This window comes from Silurus meridionalis, chromosome 8 (assembly GCF_014805685.1).
Source record: "Silurus meridionalis isolate SWU-2019-XX chromosome 8, ASM1480568v1, whole genome shotgun sequence".
Lineage (NCBI taxonomy): Eukaryota > Metazoa > Chordata > Actinopteri > Siluriformes > Siluridae > Silurus > Silurus meridionalis.
The window spans coordinates 6,918,095-6,941,229 of NC_060891.1; the positions used below are offsets into that span (position 1 = coordinate 6,918,095).

Consider the following 23,135-nt stretch of genomic DNA (forward strand, 5'->3'; position numbering starts at 1 on the left):
TTTGGATGATCCAGAAGAGGATTTGGAAAATGTCATATAGTCAGATGAAACCAAAATAGAACTTTTTTTTGGTAATAACTCAACTTGTACCTATTTGGAGGAGAAAGAATGCTGAGATGCATCCAAAGAACACCTACATACCTACTGTAACGCATGGGGATGGAAACATCATGCTTTGGGGCTGTTTGTCTGCAAAAGGACCAGGACCACTGATCCGTGTAAAGGAAAGAATGAATGGGGCCATGTATCGTGAGATTTTGAGTGAAAACCAAGTAAGGGCATTGAAGATTAAATGTGGCTGGGTCTTTCAGCATGACAATGATCTCAAACACACCGCCCGGGCAACAAAGGAGTGGCTTTGTAAGAAGCATTCAAGGTCCTAGAGTGGCCTAGCCAGTCTCCAGATCTCAACCCCATAGAAAATCTTTGGAGGGAGTTGAAAATCCGTGTTGCCTAGCGACAGCCCCAAAACATCACTGCTCTAGAGGGATTCTGCATGGAGGAATTGGCCAAACTACCAGCAAAAGTGTGTAAAAACCTTGTGGAGACTTACAGAAAACCTTGGATCTATGTCATCGCCAACAAAGGGTATATAACAAAGTATTGAGGTGAACTTTTGTTATTGACCAAATACTTATTTTCCAACATAATTTTGCCCCACTGTGTGTATATATATATATATATATATATATATATATATATATATATATATATATATATATATATATACAGTAAGGAAAATAAGTATTTGAACACCCTGCTATTCTGCAAGTTCTCCCACTTAGAAATCATGGAGGGGTCTGAAATTGTCATCGTAGGTGCATGTCCACTGTGAGAGACATAATCTAAAAAAAAAACAGAAATCACAATGTATGATTTTTAAACTATTTATTTCTATGATACAGCTGCAAATAAGTATTTGAACACCTATCTATCAGCTAGAATTCTGACCCTCAAAGACCTGTTAGTCTGCCTTCAAAATGTCCACCTCCACTACATTTATTATCCTCAATTAGATGCACCTGTTTGAGGTCGTTAGCTGTATAAAGACACCTGTCCACCCCATACAATCAATAAGAATCCAACTACTAACATGGCCAAGACCAAAGAGCTGTCCAAAGACACTAGAGACAAAATTGTACACCTCCACAAGGCTGGAAAGGGCTACGGGGAAATTGCCAAGCAGCTTGGTGAAAAAAGGTCCACTGTTGGAGCAATCATTAGAAAATGGAAGAAGCTAAACATGACTGTCAATCTCCCTCGGACTGGTGCTCCATGCAAGATCTCACCTCGTGGGGTCTCAATGATCCTAAGGAAGGTGAGAAATCAGCCCAGAACTAAACGGGAGGAGCTGGTCAATGACCTGAAAAGAGCTGGGACCACCATTTCCAAGGTTACTGTTGGTAATATACTATACGTCATGGTTTGAAATCATGCATGGCACGGAAGGTTCCCCTGCTTAAAAACAGCACATGTGAGAAAGTCATGTGGTCAGATGAGACCAAAATAGAACTTTTGGGTCATAATTCCACTAAACGTGTTTGGAGGAAGAAGAATGATGAGTACCATCCCAAGAACACCATCCCTACTGTGAAGCATGGGGGTGGTAGCATCATGCTTTGGGGGTGTTTTTCTGCACATGGGACAGGGCGACTGCACTGTATTAAGGAGAGGATGACCGGGGCCATGTATTGCGAGATTTTCGGGAACAACCTCCTTCCCTCAGTTAGAGCATTGAAGATGGGTCGAGGCTGGGTCTTCCAACATGACAATGACCCAAGCACACAGCCAGGATAACCAAGGAGTGGCTCTGTAAGAAGCATATCAAGGTTCTGGCATGGCCTAGCCAGTCTCCAGACCTAAACCCAATAGAGAATCTTTGGAGGGCTCAAACGTTTCCTGTAGTTTTCACCAGGTTTGCACACACTGTAGGAGGGATTTTGGCCCACTCCTCCACACAGATCTTCTCTAGATCAGTCAGGTTTCTGGCCTGTCGCTGAGAAACACGGAGTTTGAGCTCCTCCAAAGATTCTCTATTGGGTTTAGGTCTGGAGACTGGCTAGGCCATGCCAGAACCTTGATATGCTTCTTACAGAGCCACTCCTTGGTTATCCTGGCTGTGTGCTTGGGCATTGTCATGTTGGAAGACCCAGCCTCGACCCATCTTTAATGCTCTAACTGAGGGACGGAGGTTGTTCCCGAAAATCTGCAATACATGGCCCCGGTCATCCTCTCCTTAATACAGTGCAGTCGCCTGTCCCATGTGCAGAAAAACACCCCAAAGCATGATGCTACCACCCCCATGCTTCACAGTAGGGATAGTGTTCTTGGGATGGTACTCATCATTCTTCTTCTATATATATATATATATATATATATATATATATATATATATATATATATATATATATATATATATATATATATATACACAGTTGTGTTCAAAATTATTCAACCCCACTGAAATTGATTGTTTTGGTCGGTTTGACATTGATTATGATCATTCAGCTTGCATCCTGCTTACAATTAAATCAAAGAGGCACGTGTAGGTCAGACAAATATAACATAACATTTATAATGAAATAACCACAAATGTCTTTTCTGAGCTCACATCATTATCAGTTTTATTCAACCCCCAAGTGACATTCAATCTTAGTACTTAGAACAACATCCTTTTACAGTTATAACAGCTTTTAAACGTGAAGCATAGCTTGACACAAGTGTCTTGCAGCGATCTACAGGTATCTATAAAGCCTCCAGTTCAGTCACATTCTTAGGCTTGCGCACTGCAACTGCTTTCTTTAAGTCCCACCAGAGGTTCTCAATCGGATTTAAGTCTGGTGACTGCGATGGCCACTTCAAAATGTTCCAGCCTTTAATCTGCAACCATGCTTGGGATCATTGTCCTGTTGAAAGGTCCAACGTCTTCCAAGCCTCAGGTTTGTGACGGACTGCATCACATTGTCATCAATATCTCCTGGTACTGAAGAGAATTCATGGTACCTTGCACATGCTGAAGCTTCCCAGTACCTGCAGAAGCAAAACAGCCCCAAAGCATGATTGACCCCCCGCCATGCTTCACAGTAGGCAAGGTGTTCTTTTCTTCATAGGCCTTGTTCTTCCTCCTCCAAACATAGCGTTGATCCATGGGCCCAAACAGTTCTAATTTTGTTTCATCAGTCCACAGAACACTATCCCAAAACTTCTGTGGTTTGTCCACATGACTTTTGGCATACTGCAGTCGACTCTTCTTATTCTTTGGGGACAGCAAGGGGGTGCGCCTGGGAGTTCTGGCATGGAGGCCTTCATTACGCAGGGTGCGCCGTATTGTCTGAGCAGAAACTTCAGTACCCACATCTGACAAATCTTTTCTCAGTTCCTCAGCAGTCACACGGGGACTTTTCTCCACTCTACGCTTCAGGTAGCGCACAGCAGTCGAAGTCAGCATCTTCTTTCTGCCACGACCAGGTAGCGTTTCAACAGTGCCCTTTGCCTTGAATTTGCGAATGATGCTTCCTATGGTGTCTCTTGGTATGTTTAACATCTTTGCAATCTTCTTATAGCCATTGCCCTTCCTGTGAAGAGTAATCACCTGTTCTCTTGTCTTCCTGGACCATTCTCTTGACCTCACCATGTTTGTAACCACACCAGTAAATGTCTAGAAGGAGCTGAGTATCACAGTCATTTTAAAGCTGCCTAATTGGTGCTTATTAGGCTTTATTGCTGCTCCCTGATATCCACAGGTGTTTTCAATACCTGATTGAAAACACTTCATTGAACCTCTGTTCTTCAGAGTGGTAGTCTTTAAGGGGTTGAATAATTATGTCAATGAAGAATTCACAAAAGAAACATTTACTACTGTATTACAAAACTAATTGATGTCATTTTAGTTGCATATGGTTCTTTAAGAAGTCCTTGTAGGATTTCATTCTGAATACAATTACAAATGTACACTAAATTCTAAAACCATTTACAGCATTGGGGTTGAATAATTTTGAACACAACTGTATATATATATATATATATATATATATATATATATATATATATATATATATATATATATATATATATATATATATACACACACACACACAGTGGGGCAAAATTATGTTGGAAAATAAGTATTTGGTCAATAACAAAAGTTCACCTCAATACTTTGTTATATACTCTTTGTTGGCGATGACATAGATCCAAGGTTTTCTGTAAGTCTCCACAAGGTTTTTACACACTTTTGCTGGTGGTTTGGCCAATTCCTCCATGCAGAATCCTTCTAGAGCAGTGATGTTTTGGGGCTGTCACTAGGCAACACGGATTTTCAACTCCCTCCAAAGATTTTCTATGGGGTTGAGATCTGGAGACTGGCTGGGCCACTCTAGGACCTTGAAATGCTTCTTACAAAGCCACTCCTTTGTTGCCCGGGCAGTGTGTTTGAGATCATTGTCATGCTGAAAGAGATATATATATATATATATATATATATATATATATATATATATATATATATATATACATGCACACAGAATTAATCTCAAACACTGGGGTTCTGTATATATATATATATATATATATATATATATATATATATATATATATATATATATATATATATATATACAGTGAGGAAAATAAGTAACACAGATCTTCTCTAGATCAGTCAGGTTTCTGGCCTGTCGCTGATAAACACGGAGTTTGAGCTCCCTCCAAAGATTCTCTATTGGGTTTAGGTCTGGAGACTGCCTAGGCCACACCAGAACCTTGATATGCTTCTTACAGAGCCACTCCTTGGTTATCCTGGCTGTGTGCTTCGGGTCATTGTCATGTTGAAAGACCCAGCCTCGACCCATCTTCAATGCTCTAACTGAGGGACGGAGGTTGTTCCCGAAAATCTCGCAATACATGGCCCCGGTCATCCTCTCCTTAATACAGTGCAGTCGCCCTGTCCCATGTGCAGAAAAACACCCCCAAAGCATGACGTTACCACCCCATGCTTCACAGTAGGGATGGTGTTCTTGGGATGGTACTCATCATTCTTCTTCCTCCAAACACGTTTAGTGGAATTATGACCCAAAAGTTCTATTTTGGTCTCATCTGACCACATGACTTTCTCCCATGACTCCTCTGGATCATCCAAATGGTCATTGGCAAACTTTAGATGTGCCTGGACATGTGCGGGCCATGCATGATTTCAAACCATGACGTCTTAGTGTATTACCAACAGTAACCTTGGAAACGGTGGTCCCAGCTCTTTTCAGGTCATTGACCAGCTCCTCCCGTATAGTTCTGGGCTGATTTCTCACCTTCCTTAGGATCATTAAGACCTCACTAGGTGAGATCTTGCATGGAGCCCCAGTCCAAGGAAGATTGACAGTCATGTTTAGCTTCTTCCATTTTCTAATGATTGCTCCAACAGTGGACCTTTTTTCACCAAGCTGCTTGGCAATTTCCCCGTAGCCCTTTCCAGCCTTGTGGAGGTGTACAATTTTGTCTCTAGTGTCTTTGGACAGCTCTTTGGTCTTGGCCATGTTAGTAGTTGGATTCTTACTGATTGTATGGGGTGAACAGGTGTCTTTATGCAGCTAACGACCTCAAACAGGTGCATCTAATTGAGGATAATAAATGTAGTGGAGGTGGACATTTTAAAGGCAGACTAACAGGTCTTTGAGGGTCAGAATTCTAGCTGATAGACAGGTGTTCAAATACTTATTTGCAGCTGTATCATACAAATAAATAGTTAAAAAACCATATATTGTGATTTCTGGATTATTTTTTTAGATTATGTCTCTCACAGTGGACATGCACCTACGATGACAATTTCAGACCCCTACATGAATTCTAAGTGGGAGAACTTGCAAAATAGCAGGGTGTTCAAATACTTATTTTCCTCTCTCTCTCTCTCTCTCTCTCTCTCTCTCTCTCTCTCTCTATATATATATATATATATATATATGTGTGAGTTAGTAATATTAGTACTAAGAAACTATTGTGTTATTCATTAACATGGTTAATGCTTTAAAGCATTACTTACTGTGTATCTTACGCATGTACAAATTGAAAAGTGACTATTAAAAAATATATATACTTTTAAATATTGTAGATTTCGATACAATAAAAATCTATGTAAAATAGCTAATACCTAAAAAACTAAGACTATGCTTATTAGGTAGTGCCATAATCTCTATAGACCAGGGGTCACCAACATGGCGCCCACAAGGACCACATGAGTCACCCGCCAAACTACGAAAACTATGGGAAGTTATTTTTCCGTTCTTTATGGATGCACAGAAAAGAAAATCAAAGGGAAACTGAAACAGAATGATGGTTTCAATTTATTACACACAAAGTTTACTTTTTAATGCAACCAAGGAAATACACCAAAATGAAGGGCTAGACCAGGGGTGGGCAAACATTTTGACTCACAGGCCACAATGGGTTTAAAAATTTGACAGCGGGGCCGGGCCAGGATACACATACATACACACATGATACACATTATATATATATATATATATAAATATATTACATTAGAGATTTGGCCTGTGACATGAATATGCATGGCTCATTGTACAAATTGCTTTCCAAATGCATTAATTAAATTAATAATTAAATTTATTAAATTTCAGTTAAATAAACAGCATAAAAACACAAATTCAGTTTCATCAAGTGCCAAAACATCAACAACTTGTTGATCTTTTTTTTTTTTTTTTTTGCCATTGCATCAATAAACACAGCATTAAAACTCAAGTTTAGTTTCAGTAGGAACAGTGTTGTTGAACTCCTTGTTTTGCCAGTTCATCAAAGTCTGGAGTAAGTTTTGTTGTGGCAATTCTCAGGATAGATCCGAGGTGTTGGTCAGTTAACCTGGATCTGTGAGGGGCTTTGATCGGACCTCAGAAAAAAAATATTTTGTTGTCCACTCCGTATTAAACACTCGGCGCTCACTATCCACTTTTCTTTGATAAGCTCATTTTTGCAGAAGGGCTCATTAAAGAGAAGAAGAGAGTAATACACGCAAACAAGGTCAATGTAGATGAAGTGCACCATATTTTGGGGAAACGTGGGCATTACAGGGGAAAGGTAAATTAAACAAGGTTTACCTGCATGGGTGTAAATTCCATTTAACAGTAGGGGGGGGGACAATAAATATAAAATTTCTCATGATCAATTTTTGAAGGGGACACAAATAATAGTCAAATTGCACTTATAAAGACACAGTGTCCCCATAGTGAAAAACTTTGCTTTTATAATTTTTTTTATCAAGTTTTTCTCAGGTTCAATGACAAAGCAAAACAAGGAATTAAAAAAAAGTTTACATTTTTATTTAAAATTAATTAAGACACTTAAGAACAGAATAGAAATTGATTATACAAAAAAAATACAGTGGGGTCAGTTCGGACGTAGCACAGTGCTCATTTAGTAAATGCACAGATAAACAATATGCTAATTGTGTGTTAATGTTAAATTAACATTATACCAATTCATCCCAAATTAAACACTGCATGGGAAACGGCTTTGGCGTGTTAGTGTCAGTGCACTATGCTACAAGCTATTGTAAACAAGCTAACGTTCACTAGATAAGTCATATTTTAATCGCTAATAGAGCAGATTCATGGAAAATTACATCGCTAATCAGCATTTTTGCCGCAACTAATTTATGAATGAGTCTGCATCAACTACATTAAAGAGAATCGCTTTATTTTAAGTGAATAAAATACCCTAGTTAATTAAGTTGAACATTAATTGAGCCGCAGACACACACCTGACTCGTGTGTGTGTGTAGAGAAGGTGAGATGAACTAGGAAACAGGCAGTGGGTGAAACCACTGTGAGGAAGGGGAGGGGGAACTCAACTGTTTCTAAAGGCATTTTTTTGCGGGTTTTTTTCTACTTACACAATTATTTAGGTATGCATACATTTATTTTCCACAATGGAGAGTGCGATATTTTTTTTTTATATTTTTATTGGGGGGGACAACCCTCGGATGGGGTGGGGGGGGACGGGGGGGGACGGACATGTCATCCCGGTCCCCCCCGGGATTTACGCCCATGTTTACCTGTACCTATTTTAATATAATTTAGTCACGTTCGGCGGGCCGGATTAATAAATCCAACATGTGTGGCCCGCGGGCCGTAGTTTGCCCATTTCTGGGCAGACACTGTAGCTAGAAGATCAAGCAGGTTAGTCAGAATGGAACCTCACCTTAATGTAAAGTTAGAATTAGCAAAAAAAAAAAAAAAAAAAAAGGAATGGCGTCTTCCTCAATATTTGAGTTCTTGGTGCGTAAATATGGGAAAACAGTGGGGTTTTCAATAAGAAATGTTTTGTGCTTAACGCTGCTATATAGATTGTATAAGCTCTGCTTACTTCTGATCTAAAACAACTTTGATGTATTCTGCAAGTTCTGCAATTAGACAAAACAATAATAAAAAAAAAAATAAAGCATTGTTCTGTTTTAGTTTCCCTTTGATTTTCTTCTCTGTGCAACCACAAAGAAACTGGAAAGTGACTGTCAACCAGGGGAGCAATTAACAGTTTTAAGGGGGTATGCAAGACAGAATTTTGGGCCCTTATATATATATATATATATATATATATATATATATATATATATATATATATATATATATATATATACAGTGGAACCCGGTTATCTCGCCCTCGGTTATCTCGACAACCCTATTAAGTCGACGTTTTTGAAGTGGAACCGCCAAATTCTTGCTTTTTCTAAGCATTTTTTATCGGTTATGTCAACTTTTTTTATGTCGCCGAACCCTAATATCTCGAGCACAAGGGGGGAAAAATTAGAAATTTTAACGTCAGTTATGTCGATCAGCGCTATGCAGCCACAGAAGAACTCGCGAAAGTGGCGGAAAAATCAAACCTTACAGATACTACAGGTGTTTGTATTGTATACTGGTGAATCTCTGCTGTTAGTAAGTGCACATATGCATTTTTTATTGTTAAATGTTATGCGATGAACGGAGCGGCGCTCGGCTTCAACTCCTTACCGGCGCGTCGCTCCTTACCGAGAGAGCCGTGCTCCTTACTGAGCGCTGGCGAGCAGGGTAAGGAGCACGGCTCTCTCGGTAAGGAGCACGGCTCTCTCGGTAAGGAGTTGAAGCCGTATATGAAGGTATTTTTTTATTTCCCTATTTTTCCATTCACAATCTCTCTCTCTCTCTCTCTCTCTCTCGGCTTATCTCCCTCTCGGCATCGCGGACGTAAGTTTTCTCGGACACGTTGCTTTGTGTGTTTGTGCGGATTACTTCAGCCTGATGGTCATACGTTTTCAGAAACTTAGTTACTGTTTTTTTTTCTTTTCTTTCCACATGTGGACTAAATGTGAGACGGCACTGTGCAGTCGCTGTTTTTTTTTTTTTTTTTTGAGCGATCTGTGTGTTTATAATGTTGGAGAATATAATAAAGGTTTGTATGGAGAATGGACGGTGGTTTGTATTGTATACTGGTAAATCTCTGCTGTTAGTAGGTGCACTTATGCCTTTTGTTGTTAACAAACGTATGTACATTTTTATAGCATGCCTTCATGAAACAAATCGCGGCAACGCTGTTGTGTAAAAACCCCTCCAAAACCACGTACATGCACATTCTCATTTATTAACGCACATCATGTACATAAAGAAATTTCAAGCACGTTAATATACTACCGCCATTTTGTTTTCGTTTATCTCGATCATCGGTTACCTCGATGCTTTTTGCCGACCCCTATATATATATATATATACATACACACACACAATGTTATATTATTAATAATAAAGTTAATATAGTTTAAAATTATTTACAGTAAATTTATTTTATTTCACCACAGTTTTATTATTTAAAATACATGTCTGTATGTACGATTTAAAAAAAAAAACTAATTGGAAAAATTTTAATTGATGATTGTGGGGCCCCCTAGCGTTCTCTTGGGCCCATATGCCTGGCATACTCTGCACCCCCCCTAACGGCGCCCCTGCTGTCAACAGTCAAAATATAAATATGAACACAAAAAATATGCATGTTTTGTTCACAAGTTACTTATGAATTTTTCTTTTTCCAACAGACTTTATTTTGTAATTGCTGCCAGTATAGATTGGTGGTAAATATCCAATATGTTGTGTGTTGTACTCTTACCTCCATGTCCTCTTTGACTTGCTCCTGCTGGTCTCGAAGCTCTCCGAAGGCATCAATAATCAAACCTGAAGCCATACACACAAAACACTTCATTGCAGCATGTTACATAACAATAAAATGCCTTGATATTCGCCAATAGTTTATTTTTTTAAATGTTTTAATTTCTACAATTTCAATCATTTACACAAGCAAACTTTACTCTGCACTTTATTTAGACAAACCTAAGAATGAACTGAATAATTTATAGTACCAGCATGTTTTCTGCATGAGAAATTAAATGATTAATTACATGATTGCATTACATGATTTATCACATGAAAACATGTGCTGAATTTTGAAGTTGATTCCACATAAACAAGTCACTATGCAATTTAGCTTTTTAAAATCTAATATTAAACATAATACTAAAGTATAATTTTATTTTTTTTTCAATCAGAAAAGTCCCTAGCTTGACATAGGGGGTAGATAATACTGACCTAAATACAGGCCTCTATTAAATGCTGAGAACTTATATTACCCCAGTGTTTCTAGAATGAATTAAAATGTCCTAACAAAATTTCCTCAACATCACAAGCACCTTACATGGCTTTTAGCATAAATCGAATCTCCCTCTCTACATGTGTTATTCTGAGCCTTCCATGATCCCTGAACACACAGTCAGAGTGATGTTAACCCACTTTAACCCACTGACAAAGTTAGTGTTACCATCTCTGCTGGATCTCAGCCTGTATGTGGCAATGACATTTTATGATTTTGGTTCATACATTAAATATATTTGTAATCCATTATTTAGCTCATGCTTTACATTACTCTAGTTGTGCCTAGCTGGTGTACTTAATAGAATGTGTATTCTAAAATGATTAGCAAATTTTTCAGCAGGTTAAAAGTTACCTATGAAATTAAGCTAAATATAAATTTCTCTTTTTAGTGACCTAGAGATAGAATATCTCTGTACATACATTGTCCCAAAAGCCATGCTATTTTATGCTTTATTCATTTGAAGTATTTCTTTGCCCTTTTCCCCTTGTCCATATTGTACCTTGGATAATGGCTAGAAGGATGACAATGACGAAAAAGAAAAAGGTGATATCAAAAAGGATGCGGTAAAGCTCATAAGGGTCACCCGCTGGATCCTCAATCTCATCTCCTATTCCTCCACCAGCACGCACACCCACATACATGTGGAACAGATAGCACTGAGGAAAAAAAAAAAATGGAAAATAAAATACAAAAGAATTAGCAAATCCATTTTAGTTATGGCATAGGGAAAGTATACAATTTCTCTTTACTCAGTGTATCTATATGTACAAACATCTTTTTAAGATTTAGTTTATCATACTAAATAGGCTATTGTTTAATGATTGAATAAAAAAGAACCATAATAAGAAAAAAAATTGTATGTATCAATTGTATGCAACATACAGTCATCATATCATCACACTTCATATCTGGCTCATCCTCGTTTTCACTTTTGTTGTAGAATTTGCGGAAGAAGTTAAAGGCCACCACAGTGTACAGATACACAACTACAGCCAGTAGACCTACAGTCAGCACCAGCTAGTAAAATGGAAGAAGACAAAATGTAAATCAGGACAAATTTTCAATTATATCAATAATCTTTCAAAATTTAACATTTCCCACTTTTTGGCTGTTCTGACACAATGAAACCTGTTTGCCGTTGTGAGTGACTGAAGACAGTATAGTCCTCAAAGTCTTGAAACCCATAGCAATGTCGAGCAGGTGAGCAGCAAAGAAGAAATTGTTGTAGTGGCCTAGGATAGACATTGTGGTATACCATACTAGATACAGGAAAGACTGCAAAAGAATGAAAAATGAATAGATCTTCACTCTCCATTCTATAGGAATACAAATGGACTTCTGTGAGGTATTTCCTTTGAATCAAAACAGTCCTCAGTAAACTCACATTGTCTGTAAATACCACACCCATTTTCCAGATATGGTACTTTGTGTCCAGCGAACTTAACCTAAGAGAAATGAGAGACCCTTCAATTATACTGATTAGACTTTATTTTGCTGTAATTTTGCTAATAATTTCTTTGAGCATGCTTTTCTCACCAGGACACAAGTGAAGCCTCTTTAGGGATAGTTTCTTCAGTTGGGTTGAAGTCCAGTGCACTTTTGTCCAAACCAAGCAACTCAGCAATCCTCTCTGCTCCATACAAGTCCCCATATTTATTTATTACCTACAGGTAAATTATCAATAAAGCACACTTTATTAAACAAGAAGAAGTTAATCTCATGGTTAGAAACTTCACAATTGAAGCTTTGTGTACACACGCAGGCGTAAAGGCGTAAGGCTTAAAGCATGCCTGTTTTTTCTATATTACAGTTATCTGTTTTGCAAACAAGACAATTAAAAGCCATAACATTAGCTCTTCTAAATTCTACTTGCCTTACGTTTGACAAACTTATCCCAGTAGTTAAAAGGAAAAGATCTATACAAGACAACACAAGCAAGGGCATTAATGATTGATAAAAGTATTAAACTTGCTTTAGAAAAGTGTTACAATTGATTTAAATTTGCTGTATGTTGCTTTTAAAAACTTAACATACTGTAAGTGCATAACCATGGCAGATTTAGCAATGTTAAGGTATTAAAAGTATAAATTAATAACAGTGTTGCAATGATGCAATTTTCAATAATTCCTTTGGTACTTACGGTGTATTAATAACAAGTCTGTCCCATTGTCCTTTTATGTCATCATCAGAAGGTTGTTCAGTTATATAAAGGCCATCAAATTCAAGTTTCCTGGCAATTTCCTTCTCTCGCTTAAAAACTACCAAAGGCACCTATTTATAAGAGATGAGAATCCACTGATTTAGCATGGTCATGTATACTTTAGAGAAATTATACATTTGAGCATTTTGTAGGCACTGATGTCATATTAGATAATTCTACAGAACAGTGGGAGGAAACTCTACCAGTTTTGTTGTTTGGTTGTTTACAGTTGGTCTATGGGTAACATAACATTTATTGTTGTTAAGTCACCTACTAAATATTCCTTTTAATTCTCATTGTTTATTGTTCCTGCTTCAGTTAAAACTACTACCTATACAGTAACAGCAAATATATTTATGTACAGATGGATGACTTTCATGGTTTGATTCTATTGTCTCCCTAGAACAGACATGGGCAAACTACGGCCCGCGGGCCACACACGGCCCGTTGGATTTATTAATCCGGCCCGCCGAACGTGACTAAATTATATTAAAATAGGTACAGGTAAACATGGGCGTAAATCCCGGGGTTTGTCCCCCCCCAAAAAAATATAAAAAAAATATCGCACTCTCTATTGTGGAAAATAAATGTATGCATACCTAAATAATTGTGTAAGTAGAAAAAAACCTGCAAAAAAATGCCTTTAGAAACAGTTGAGTTCCCCCTCCCCTTCCTCACAGTGGTTTGACCCACTGCCTGTTTCCTAGTTCATCTCACCTTCTCTACACACACACACACGAGTCAGGTGTGTGTCTGCAGCTTAATTAATGTGCAACTTAATTAACTAGGGTATTTTATTCACTTAAAATAAAGCGATTCTCTTTAATGTAGTTGATGCAGACTCATTCATAAATTAGTTGCGGCAAAAATGCTGATTAGCGATGTAATTTTCCATGAATCTGCTCTATTAGCAATTAAAATATGACTTATCTATTATATTTATTGTCCCCCCCCCTACTGTTAAATGGAATTTACACCCATGCAGGTAAACCTTGTTTAATTTACCTTTCCCCTGTAATGCCCACGTTTCCCCAAAATATGGTGCACCTCATCTACATTGACCTTGTTTGCGTGTATTACTCTCTTCTCCTCTTTAATGAGCCCTTCTGCAAAAATGAGCTTATCAAAGAAAAGTGGATAGTGAGCGCCGAGTGTTTAATACGGAGTTGGCAACAAAATATTTTTTTACTGAGGTCCGATCAAAGCCCCTCACAGATCCAGGTTAACTGACCAACACCTCGGATCTATCCTGAGAATTGCCACAACAAAACTTACTCCAGACTTTGATGAACTGGCAAAACAAGGAGTTCAACAACACTGTTCCCACTGAAACTGAACTTGAGTTTTTATGCTGTGTTTATTGATGCAATGGCAAAAAAAAAAAAACAAGGAGTTCAACAACACTGTTCCCACTGAAACTGAACTTGAGTTTTTATGCTGTGTTTATTGATGCAATGGCAAAAAAAAAAAAAAAAAGATCAACAAGTTGTTGATTTAACTTAATTTAATTTAACTGAAATTTAATACATTTAATTATTAATTTAATTAATGCATTTGGAAAACAATTTGTACAATGAGCCATGCATATTCATGTCACAGGCCAAATCTCTAATGTAATATATATATATATATATATATATATATATATATATATATATATATATATAAATAATGTGTATCATGTGTGTATGTATGTATATCCTGGCCCGGCCCCTCTGTCAAATTTTTTTTTTTTTTTATTAATGCATTTGGTAAGCAATTTGTACAATGAGCCATGCATATTCATGTCACAGGCCAAATCTCTAATGTAATATATATATATATATATATATATATATATATATATATATATATATATATATATATATATATATATATATATATATATATCATGTGTATCATGTGTATCATGTGTGTATGTATGTATATCCTGGCCCGGCCCCTCTGTCAAATTTTTGAACCCATTGTGGCCCGTGAGTCAAAAAGTTTGCCCACCCCTGCCCTAGAAAGACCGATCACGGTATATAGTTCTTATTGTTTATGTTGAAAATTTTTTATCCTGATATGTGAGGTAACTTTATAATCTAAATGTCAGGATGAATTACTGAGTGGTTTGTTGAATGTGACTATGAAGTAAATAAAATGCTATGACCTTCACTACACAATTTAACACCTATTGGTCTTTTGTAGTGATGCATTAGATCTCAATCTCTGTTATTAAAACAGTGCAGTTACAAAAATGTATTTTTAAATTGCCACCCCTCTGCATGAATGTGGAGGTTTTCATGTACCTTCAGATAGTAATATCCCACCACGCAGAGAAATGAGATAATAGTGTGCAGAACAGATAGAAAGCAAAGTGTAGGTGCCATGTAACCACTGCTCTCCTGCAGAATAAAATGCTCAATGCCACCTTCATCTTCTTCACTTCTCCATGAATCCACCTCCTCAGACTCTTCATCAGTCACCTACATGTGTGTACATATGCACAAACATTTTAATATCTACATAATAATTAAAAATGAAAGAGTTATATCAAGTAAATTCGGAGGAAATATTTAAAGTATACAAGTAAATATATTTTTGGACCATATTTTTATATGTTATAAAATATATATATTTGGACTATATCTTTATATATTATAAAAATATATATTTGGACTAAATTTTTCACTTAAACAAGCCATAAAATGAATATTATATAAATAGTTAATAAAAACGACAATACAGCTGGAGCTATTCTTTGCAAATCTAGCTATCTAGTTATTGAAAAGAAAAAAAATTTAAATGAGGAAAGCCAGGCATGTTACCTTATAAAAAAGCAGAATGAAGTTGATGGCAAATGCCACAAACAGAGCCAGGAATCGCAGGTTGTAAAAGTTTCGAGCTAGGTAATTCTGTGAAGAGAGTTAAGTTGCAGTGATTCAAAGAATGCATTATATACTTTAATTATTGCACATTTGCAAGAGTATAAATGCATTTGTTATTATTAACTCTTAATATAAATGAATAGAATATTAATATTAATAAATATAATAATAAATAATAAATAACATTAACATTATTAATAAATAATATTAATAGAAATAGTTCTAAAATGGCTTACTAGAATTTTGGTTTGATAAATGTCTAGGCCAGCAAAAAAGCTGGCCATAATGGCCTCTGGTTGTTCTTTCTTCTGTCCACACCTCCTTTTGAGTGTCTTTTTCTGTTCCTCAAATGGGGGTTCTATGAGTAACTCTTTAGCTTTGCCTTGGTTATTCTTCTCCACATCCTCTGTACTATTACAGCAGACATACATATACAGTGCATTCAGAAAGTATTAAGACCCTCTTCACTAGTTTTTGAACTGTATTATGTTGCAGCCTTATATACTACAATAGTCTAGATTGATTTAATGTCTCATTAATCTTCAATGGGTCCCCATGACAAAATAAAAACAGAATTCTAGAAATGTCTGTATACATGCACAGTGGAGCAAAAAAGTATTTAGTCAGCCAGCAATTGTGCAAGTTCTCCCACTTAAAAAGATGCAAGAGGCCTGTAATTTTTATCTTAGGTACACTTTAACTATGAGAGACAAAATAGGAAAAGAAAATTCAGAAAATCACATTGTCTGATTTTTAAAGAATTCTTTTGCAAATTATTGTGGAAAATAAGTATTTGGTCACCTACAAAAAAGCAAGATTTCTGGCTCTCACAAACCTGTAACAACTTCTTTAAGAGGCTCCACTGTCCTCCACTTGTTACCTGTATTAATGGCACCTGTTTGAACTCATTATCAGTATAAAAAACACCTGTCCAACAACCTCAAACAGTCAAACTCCACTATGGCCAAGACCAAAGAGCTGTCAAAGGACATAAAAAAAAAATTGTAGCCCTGCACCAGGCTAGGAAGACTGAATCTGCAATAGGTAAGCAGCATGGTGTGAAGAAATCAGCAGTTTTTAGCAATTATTACAAAATGGAAGACATACAAAGCCACTGATAATCTCCCTCGATCTGGGGCTTCATGCAAGATCTCACCCCGTGGGGTCAAAATGAACACAAGAACGGTAAGTAAAAATCCCAGAATCACACTTGGTGAATGACCTGCAGAGAGCTGGGACCAAAGTAACTAAGGCTACCATCAGTAACACACTACACTGCCAGGGACTCAAATCCTGCAGTGCCAGACGTGTTCCCCTGCTTAAGCCAGTACATATCTGGGCCCATCTAAAGTTTGCTAGGGGTGTTTTTCTGCAGCAGGGATTGGCAACTGGTCACGTTGAAGGAAAGCTGAACGGAGCAAAGTACAGAGATATCCTCAATGAAAACCTGTTCCACAGTGCTCAGGAACTCAGTCATAGCCAATGGACAAGAAAACACAGGCTTAGGAATAACTTTGTGAATGACCTAGAGTGGCACAGCCAGAGCACTGACTTGAGCTCTATTAAATATCTCTGGATAGACCTTGCTGTCCATCAACAGTCCCCATCCAACCTGACCGAGTTTAAGAGAATTAGAATGAAGATTGGCAGAAAATACCCCATTCCAGGTGGACAATGATTGTTGCATCATACCCAAAAAGACACTAAACTGTAATTGCTGATTAAACTGACTAAAAGGTCTGAACACTTATGGATGTGACATTTCAGTTCTTATAATTGAAAAAAAATTAGACATTTCTAGAATTTTGTTTTCAATTATAAGAACTGAAATGCTAGAATTTTGTCATTATGAAGTACTAAGTGTAGATTAATGAGAAAAAAAATTCTGTCATATTTTCCACTCACTCTGCTTTTTCTGAGTCTGCATTTGATTCATTCTCAGCTGGCTTCTTACTTGCAGCTTCCTGCAGAGAGAGATTTTCATACTACCAGAATTTTAAAAATGTTGGGACGCTGTGTAAATTGTAAATTAAAACAAAAAAGCAATGATTTGCAAATATTAGTAGAACATAGAAAACATATCAAATGTTTGAAGTGAGAACATTTACTATTGTAAGGAAAAAATGAGGTAATTTTTTATTTCATGGCAGTAACATGTCTCAAAATAGTTGGGCTGGGGCAACAAAAAGCTGGAAAACTGTAACTACACAGACACCATGTCAGTGACATGACTGTGTATTACAAAGTGTATCTTGAGAGTTTCTAAGAATTAAAGATGAGCAAAGGTTCACCAAAGTTTAAAGCACTGCTATAAAAACAGGAATAATTATTTGAAGTAAATCTAATTAGTTTAGAAAAACAGAAATCACTGTCTGTGAACACAGATTGTCTTTCCATCTACAAATGCAGGTTAATGCTCTATTAAGATAAGATTAAGATCAGCCATTTGTGAACATGATCCAGACTCTGCTGTCTTCTCTGGGCCAAAGTTCATTTAAAAAGGACTGAGGCAATGTGTAAAACTATTCTGTGGACAGACAAATTAAAATGTGAAATTCTTTTTGAAAACCTCCAGCAAGGCCCTTAACCCTCAATTGCTCAATTGTAAAACTGGATAAGGCCGTCTGCTAAATTCTGTAAATGTTATTTGCATCCTGCATCTATAACAGCATGGCTTTTAAAATAGAAAAGCCTTAGTGCTAAATTGGCCTGCCTTCAGTCCAGACCATTCTCCTATTTAAAACATTTGGTGTAACATAAAACTAAAAATACAACAAGGAAACCCGGGGGTGTTGAGCAAATGGAATTATGTATCAGTCACAAATGAGACAACATTCATCTCCCAAAATTTAAGCAACTTGTCTCCTCAGTTCCTACAATAGATGTATACAGACTGTTGTTAAAAGAAGAGTGGATCCTACAAAGTGATAAACATGACCCTGTCCCAACATTTTTGAGACATGTAAACTTTCGTTCGGCTTCTCCCATCAGGGTCGCCACAGCGGATCATCCGCATGTTTGATTTGGCACATGTTTTTACGCTGGATGCCCTTCCTAATGCAACCCTCCCCATTTATCCAAGCTTGGGACCGGCATTAAGAGTGGCTGGGGTTGGTTCCCTGACCGGGGATCGAACCCGGGCCGCAGTGGTGAGAGTGCCGCATCCTAACCACTAGACCTTCAAAATTCAAATTGGCCTAATTTTTCCCTTATTATTCCATATATTTCCTCAGTTTAAACATTTGATATGTTTTCTATGTTCAAATGTGAATAAAATATAATAAAATAGTTTAAGAAACTGCTAATCATTCTATTTAGTTCTACAGTACACAGCATCCCAACATTTTTGTAATCAGGGTGAATGTGATTATGCACAACTAACACGACAATTAAATTTTCCCATCATATAGTGATCTCTAATACAGCTCTAGTATGATATAGTATTTTATACTTCTATTACATTAATTCCATGTTATATAGTGCAGTTTATAATTTTGCAGTATGAGTTCTGAGCCTTTTTTACCTGGGCTTTTTTCTGCCTTACAGCAGAAACTAAGGATGGGGAATCGACTCCAACCACTTCAGACACATCTCCCAGGCCAGGCTCAGCTCCATGCTTCCCTCCCTCCTTCTTTGACTGTATACTTAACAGTTCTGATATGAGGTCCATTTCTGTTTTGTCTCCTTGTGCCAACTGGTCTATTTCAGCAACCAGTAAAGCCTCACTGACCTCTAGTTTTTCAGTCTCCAGCACATCACCATGTATGCCAAACTGTGTGGGGTCCGGCATGTTGCCAAGGATGTCTGTCACCTTAATATTCTTGGCACCTTCCACCAAGCCACCACCAAACAGTGTTGACCACAGGATAAGGAAGAAGCACCACACCAGGTTGTAGAGAAAGCAGAGCAGGCCAGTAAAGATCATCCAGAAAAAGTAGAAGAACCCAGCAATTATTTCCCTCAGGCTCATCTTCCTGAGTTTCTTGTATTGTTTCCCCAGGTTCTTCAGGGTGAGCAGTCTGCCAAGACTAGAGAGATTCTTCTTCATCGCAGCAAATGCCATGGTAAAAGCTGAGGAGGATTCCAGTACATTCTCCTCCTCTACCAAAACCATGTCCTTGGTTACATTCTGCAACTCATCCTCATCTTCTCCTCTTTCAACAGCATCAGTCTCTGAGATCACCGAGGCCAGTTGCATCTCAAAAATGGTGTCCTCACAGAAATTTACAAACAACTCCATCTTCTCTGATTCTCCACCCTCATTGACTACATCAAAGATAAATTGTCTTTTAGATTCCTTAACTTGTGGTTTCTCCCACTGGGTTCTACTGGACTCGCTGATTTCAAAGTAGACCCTTTCAATCCTCTTAGCACCACCCATGATCTCAATACGGCCAAGGAATGGCTCAAAGTAATTAAGGACACTCTCTGCCAGGTTCAGGAAGGTAGCCAGCCGAGAGTCATAGGGCATGTGTTCTGACAGATTTGTAAGCAGTACTGCGACATTGAAACCAATGTCCTTGGCAGGCTCATGGAAGCGTTTCACAAATTCCACATAGTTAAACATGTCATTTTCATCTGCCTCAACACAAGAAAGTAGGAACTCAATTTCAGACTGAGAGTACTGCTTCTGATTTTCCATTGATTTCTGAAACTCTCTTTTGGAGATGATTCCTTTAGAATCAGAGTCATGCTCTTTAAAATTGTCAGATGTGGTGAGGTCCTTCAGCTTTAGGAACATGTCGAAAAATTTGAGGATCATCTCCACATTGCTGGAGGACTCAACCAAGGTGTCAACCATCTGTTTGCCAATGGTGCCATTTACAACATTACCTGGAAAGACACATAAATCTAAAATGAATTCATATATTACTGTGAACCAAAGCAACTCACCAATAAAAATACACTGGCACTATAAAGCTTAGTATTTACCTTGCCATCTTTGATAGTGTGTTAAATAAGCAGCAAATAATCATATTAGGCAAAGACTAGTATCTATTAGTTTTTTTTAGTACCTGAGTCTGGATATTCACAGGATAATCAGGAAATTCACAACTTGTTCCACAAATGTTACTCAAATGTACATAAAAATGACAAAAAATTAGAGCATCATTTATCATTATTGAATTGAATATGAAAACCTTCTAAAAGGGAAAGCATCATGACTATCATGTCCTTTTGTAGATCCATAAGTTCTTTCAGCAACTTAATTTGGCTGGAGTCCTACAGAAAAGGAAAACATAGAAAATACATTTTACTCTGGTCAAGGCAGACAGACTATGGTTTTGGGAAGACTAATACTTTTTTCAGTTTCCCAGACCTAGCCTTAACGCTACAGTGTTATTAATCAACAAAGCAGCTAATGTCATTGTTTTTTTTTTTCATGAGCAGATGGTTTTGAAGCATGTACTCATTCTGGATGGCTACTTTAGTGTGCTCACAGTGAGCTATACATCTGAAAAATGCTTTGATTGTTTAAAATTCTATTTAGTTTTATGTGTACAGCACTTTTAATAATGTACATGTATAATGACCAATGCAAATTTACTGAGATTAAGAGGTTATGGCAACTGTGGCAAGGAAGTAGTAAAACCATCTAGTCTGTTTGTCCCAACTTTTGACCTGTTGAATAAAACATTCAGATCTTGGTAAACCTCTGAAATGGTTATATGTTAAAACCATGTTTTGCTTATTTAAAAAACAAACAGAATAAAACTATAATAGACACATGGTGGCTTAAGCTTGTATTGTTGGCTAAGAAGAAAAATCTACTGATGGCTATAAAAAATCTATCTCTAAAATCTATATTTTTAAAATTAACCTAAAGATGACCCTAACAAAATCTAGACCTGAATGTGTGTTTTTCCTAACACTGTTCTGTATTTTTTCAAAAAGCCACAAACACTGACTTTCATTCAACTGCTGTCGATCTTGAACTTGCCTGTGAGAGCTTCATCTGCATGTTAGCAAAAACATGCAAAAAGCCAACAACTGCATCCCATAATCTGCTGTGGGCCAAGCTTTGTTGGTTTCCTATACATGGACCCTGAGCAGAAAGAGGAGCAGGAAGATAAAAGTTATTAATATTAAAATAATATAAATGTGAAATATTCTTATCACTCACGTATGTAACTCATTAGCTCTTTCTGCATATACAGAGCTACCTTTTACTACCTGGACACAAAAGGCCCAAATGTAATTTTCATCATACTGTCACTGACCTGTAGAAGAGTTTAGGTGTGTTGATGGGATTTTTAAACTCTGTGTATTCTGTATAGACATTTTATGGCATTTTATGCAACAAGAAACACCATCAAGTGTAATTTTATGTTGGAGTTTCTATTCAATCAAATTTCAGATGTCACATCATATATTGCTGTAAGTTCAGCAGAAGGCTGGCCTTAACAGCACAGGCTCTTGTTAGCTTCAAATCCATGATGCTTGAAGCTGTTGCTTTAACCAATCAGATTGTGACTTGATTACTTCAAGGCCCGCTAGCTGGCACCCATTCACACCTGTATTTTCATTCCCTTTTAATTGGATAGTCAGAGAACACTAGTCAGAGCTTGTAAACCACACCTGTAGCAAACTCTAAATGCTCAAATATATTTGTGTGAATTTAATAGCTGTTTTTTTTTTCATTCCACAATGGCTTACAGAGGAGAAGAAATTGATTTGGTCACAGATATAGGACATTTACAAGACAGGTTTTTTTAAGAAAGGAGGGAAGATCAGTCAAAACAGTTGTGTCTATTCGGTTTCTTGCTTGTTTCTGCATTAGATACCTGTCTGTAAAGCAGCATTCTGTTATTGTGCTGTTTGCTTTGTAACTTTATTGGGACTTATTAGGTGTCATTAGTTTTATTAGTGTGTTAGTGCCAGAATCCAAACTTAGTTGTTGTAGAACATTGGGTTAATGTTCTGTTATGTTTAACAAGCATTTGTATAAATAGGTATCCGTAGTGATGACGTTAGACGTATGAGTAAGCATTGGTGGTGGAATAGGAAAAAGCACATTAGGAACATTATGGATGAACAAGGTTCTCAATTAAGGTGCTTCGTTGTGTTAACCTCGCGAGTGTGACCGTCATTCAAACAGTTGTTAAGAAAAAAATTTAAACACAGACACACAGACACGATCACACACACGTGCACACTTTTAGGTGTCATTAGTTCCATTAGTGTGTTAGAGCCGGAATCACACCCCAGAAGTTAATGTTAAACATTGACATGTGTACAGTACTCAAGAATTCTCTTTAATCAATTATTTTAGTTTGTTGTAACAATGTGTAAGACAAAGTTTTTTTTGCTTTATGTGTAAAGTTGGTCTTGTATTGATTTTCCATTAGTGTGTTAGTGCCGGAATCCAACCCCGGTTGTTAAGAAAAAAC

The 23,135-nt window shown here is 37.2% G+C and overlaps 1 protein-coding gene across 1 annotated transcript in view; it reads right to left on the bottom strand.

Annotated features, from left to right (window-relative positions):
• LOC124389836 (ryanodine receptor 3-like) overlaps window positions 1–23,135 on the bottom strand; it is a 462,748-nt gene that overhangs the window by 9,204 nt on the left and 430,409 nt on the right. Inside the window, exons 86-100 of the mRNA XM_046855362.1 lie at window positions 21,686–21,790; window positions 20,886–20,967; window positions 19,268–20,577; window positions 17,650–17,708; window positions 15,981–16,155; window positions 15,685–15,771; window positions 15,166–15,342; window positions 12,815–12,945; window positions 12,548–12,590; window positions 12,211–12,338; window positions 12,059–12,119; window positions 11,803–11,949; window positions 11,557–11,691; window positions 11,174–11,330; window positions 10,135–10,199 (exon numbers count right to left, since the gene is read on the bottom strand). Of these exons, the coding sequence (XP_046711318.1) occupies window positions 10,135–10,199; window positions 11,174–11,330; window positions 11,557–11,691; window positions 11,803–11,949; window positions 12,059–12,119; window positions 12,211–12,338; window positions 12,548–12,590; window positions 12,815–12,945; window positions 15,166–15,342; window positions 15,685–15,771; window positions 15,981–16,155; window positions 17,650–17,708; window positions 19,268–20,577; window positions 20,886–20,967; window positions 21,686–21,790 (2,862 nt within the window). The remainder of the gene's footprint in view (window positions 1–10,134; window positions 10,200–11,173; window positions 11,331–11,556; window positions 11,692–11,802; window positions 11,950–12,058; window positions 12,120–12,210; window positions 12,339–12,547; window positions 12,591–12,814; window positions 12,946–15,165; window positions 15,343–15,684; window positions 15,772–15,980; window positions 16,156–17,649; window positions 17,709–19,267; window positions 20,578–20,885; window positions 20,968–21,685; window positions 21,791–23,135) is intronic.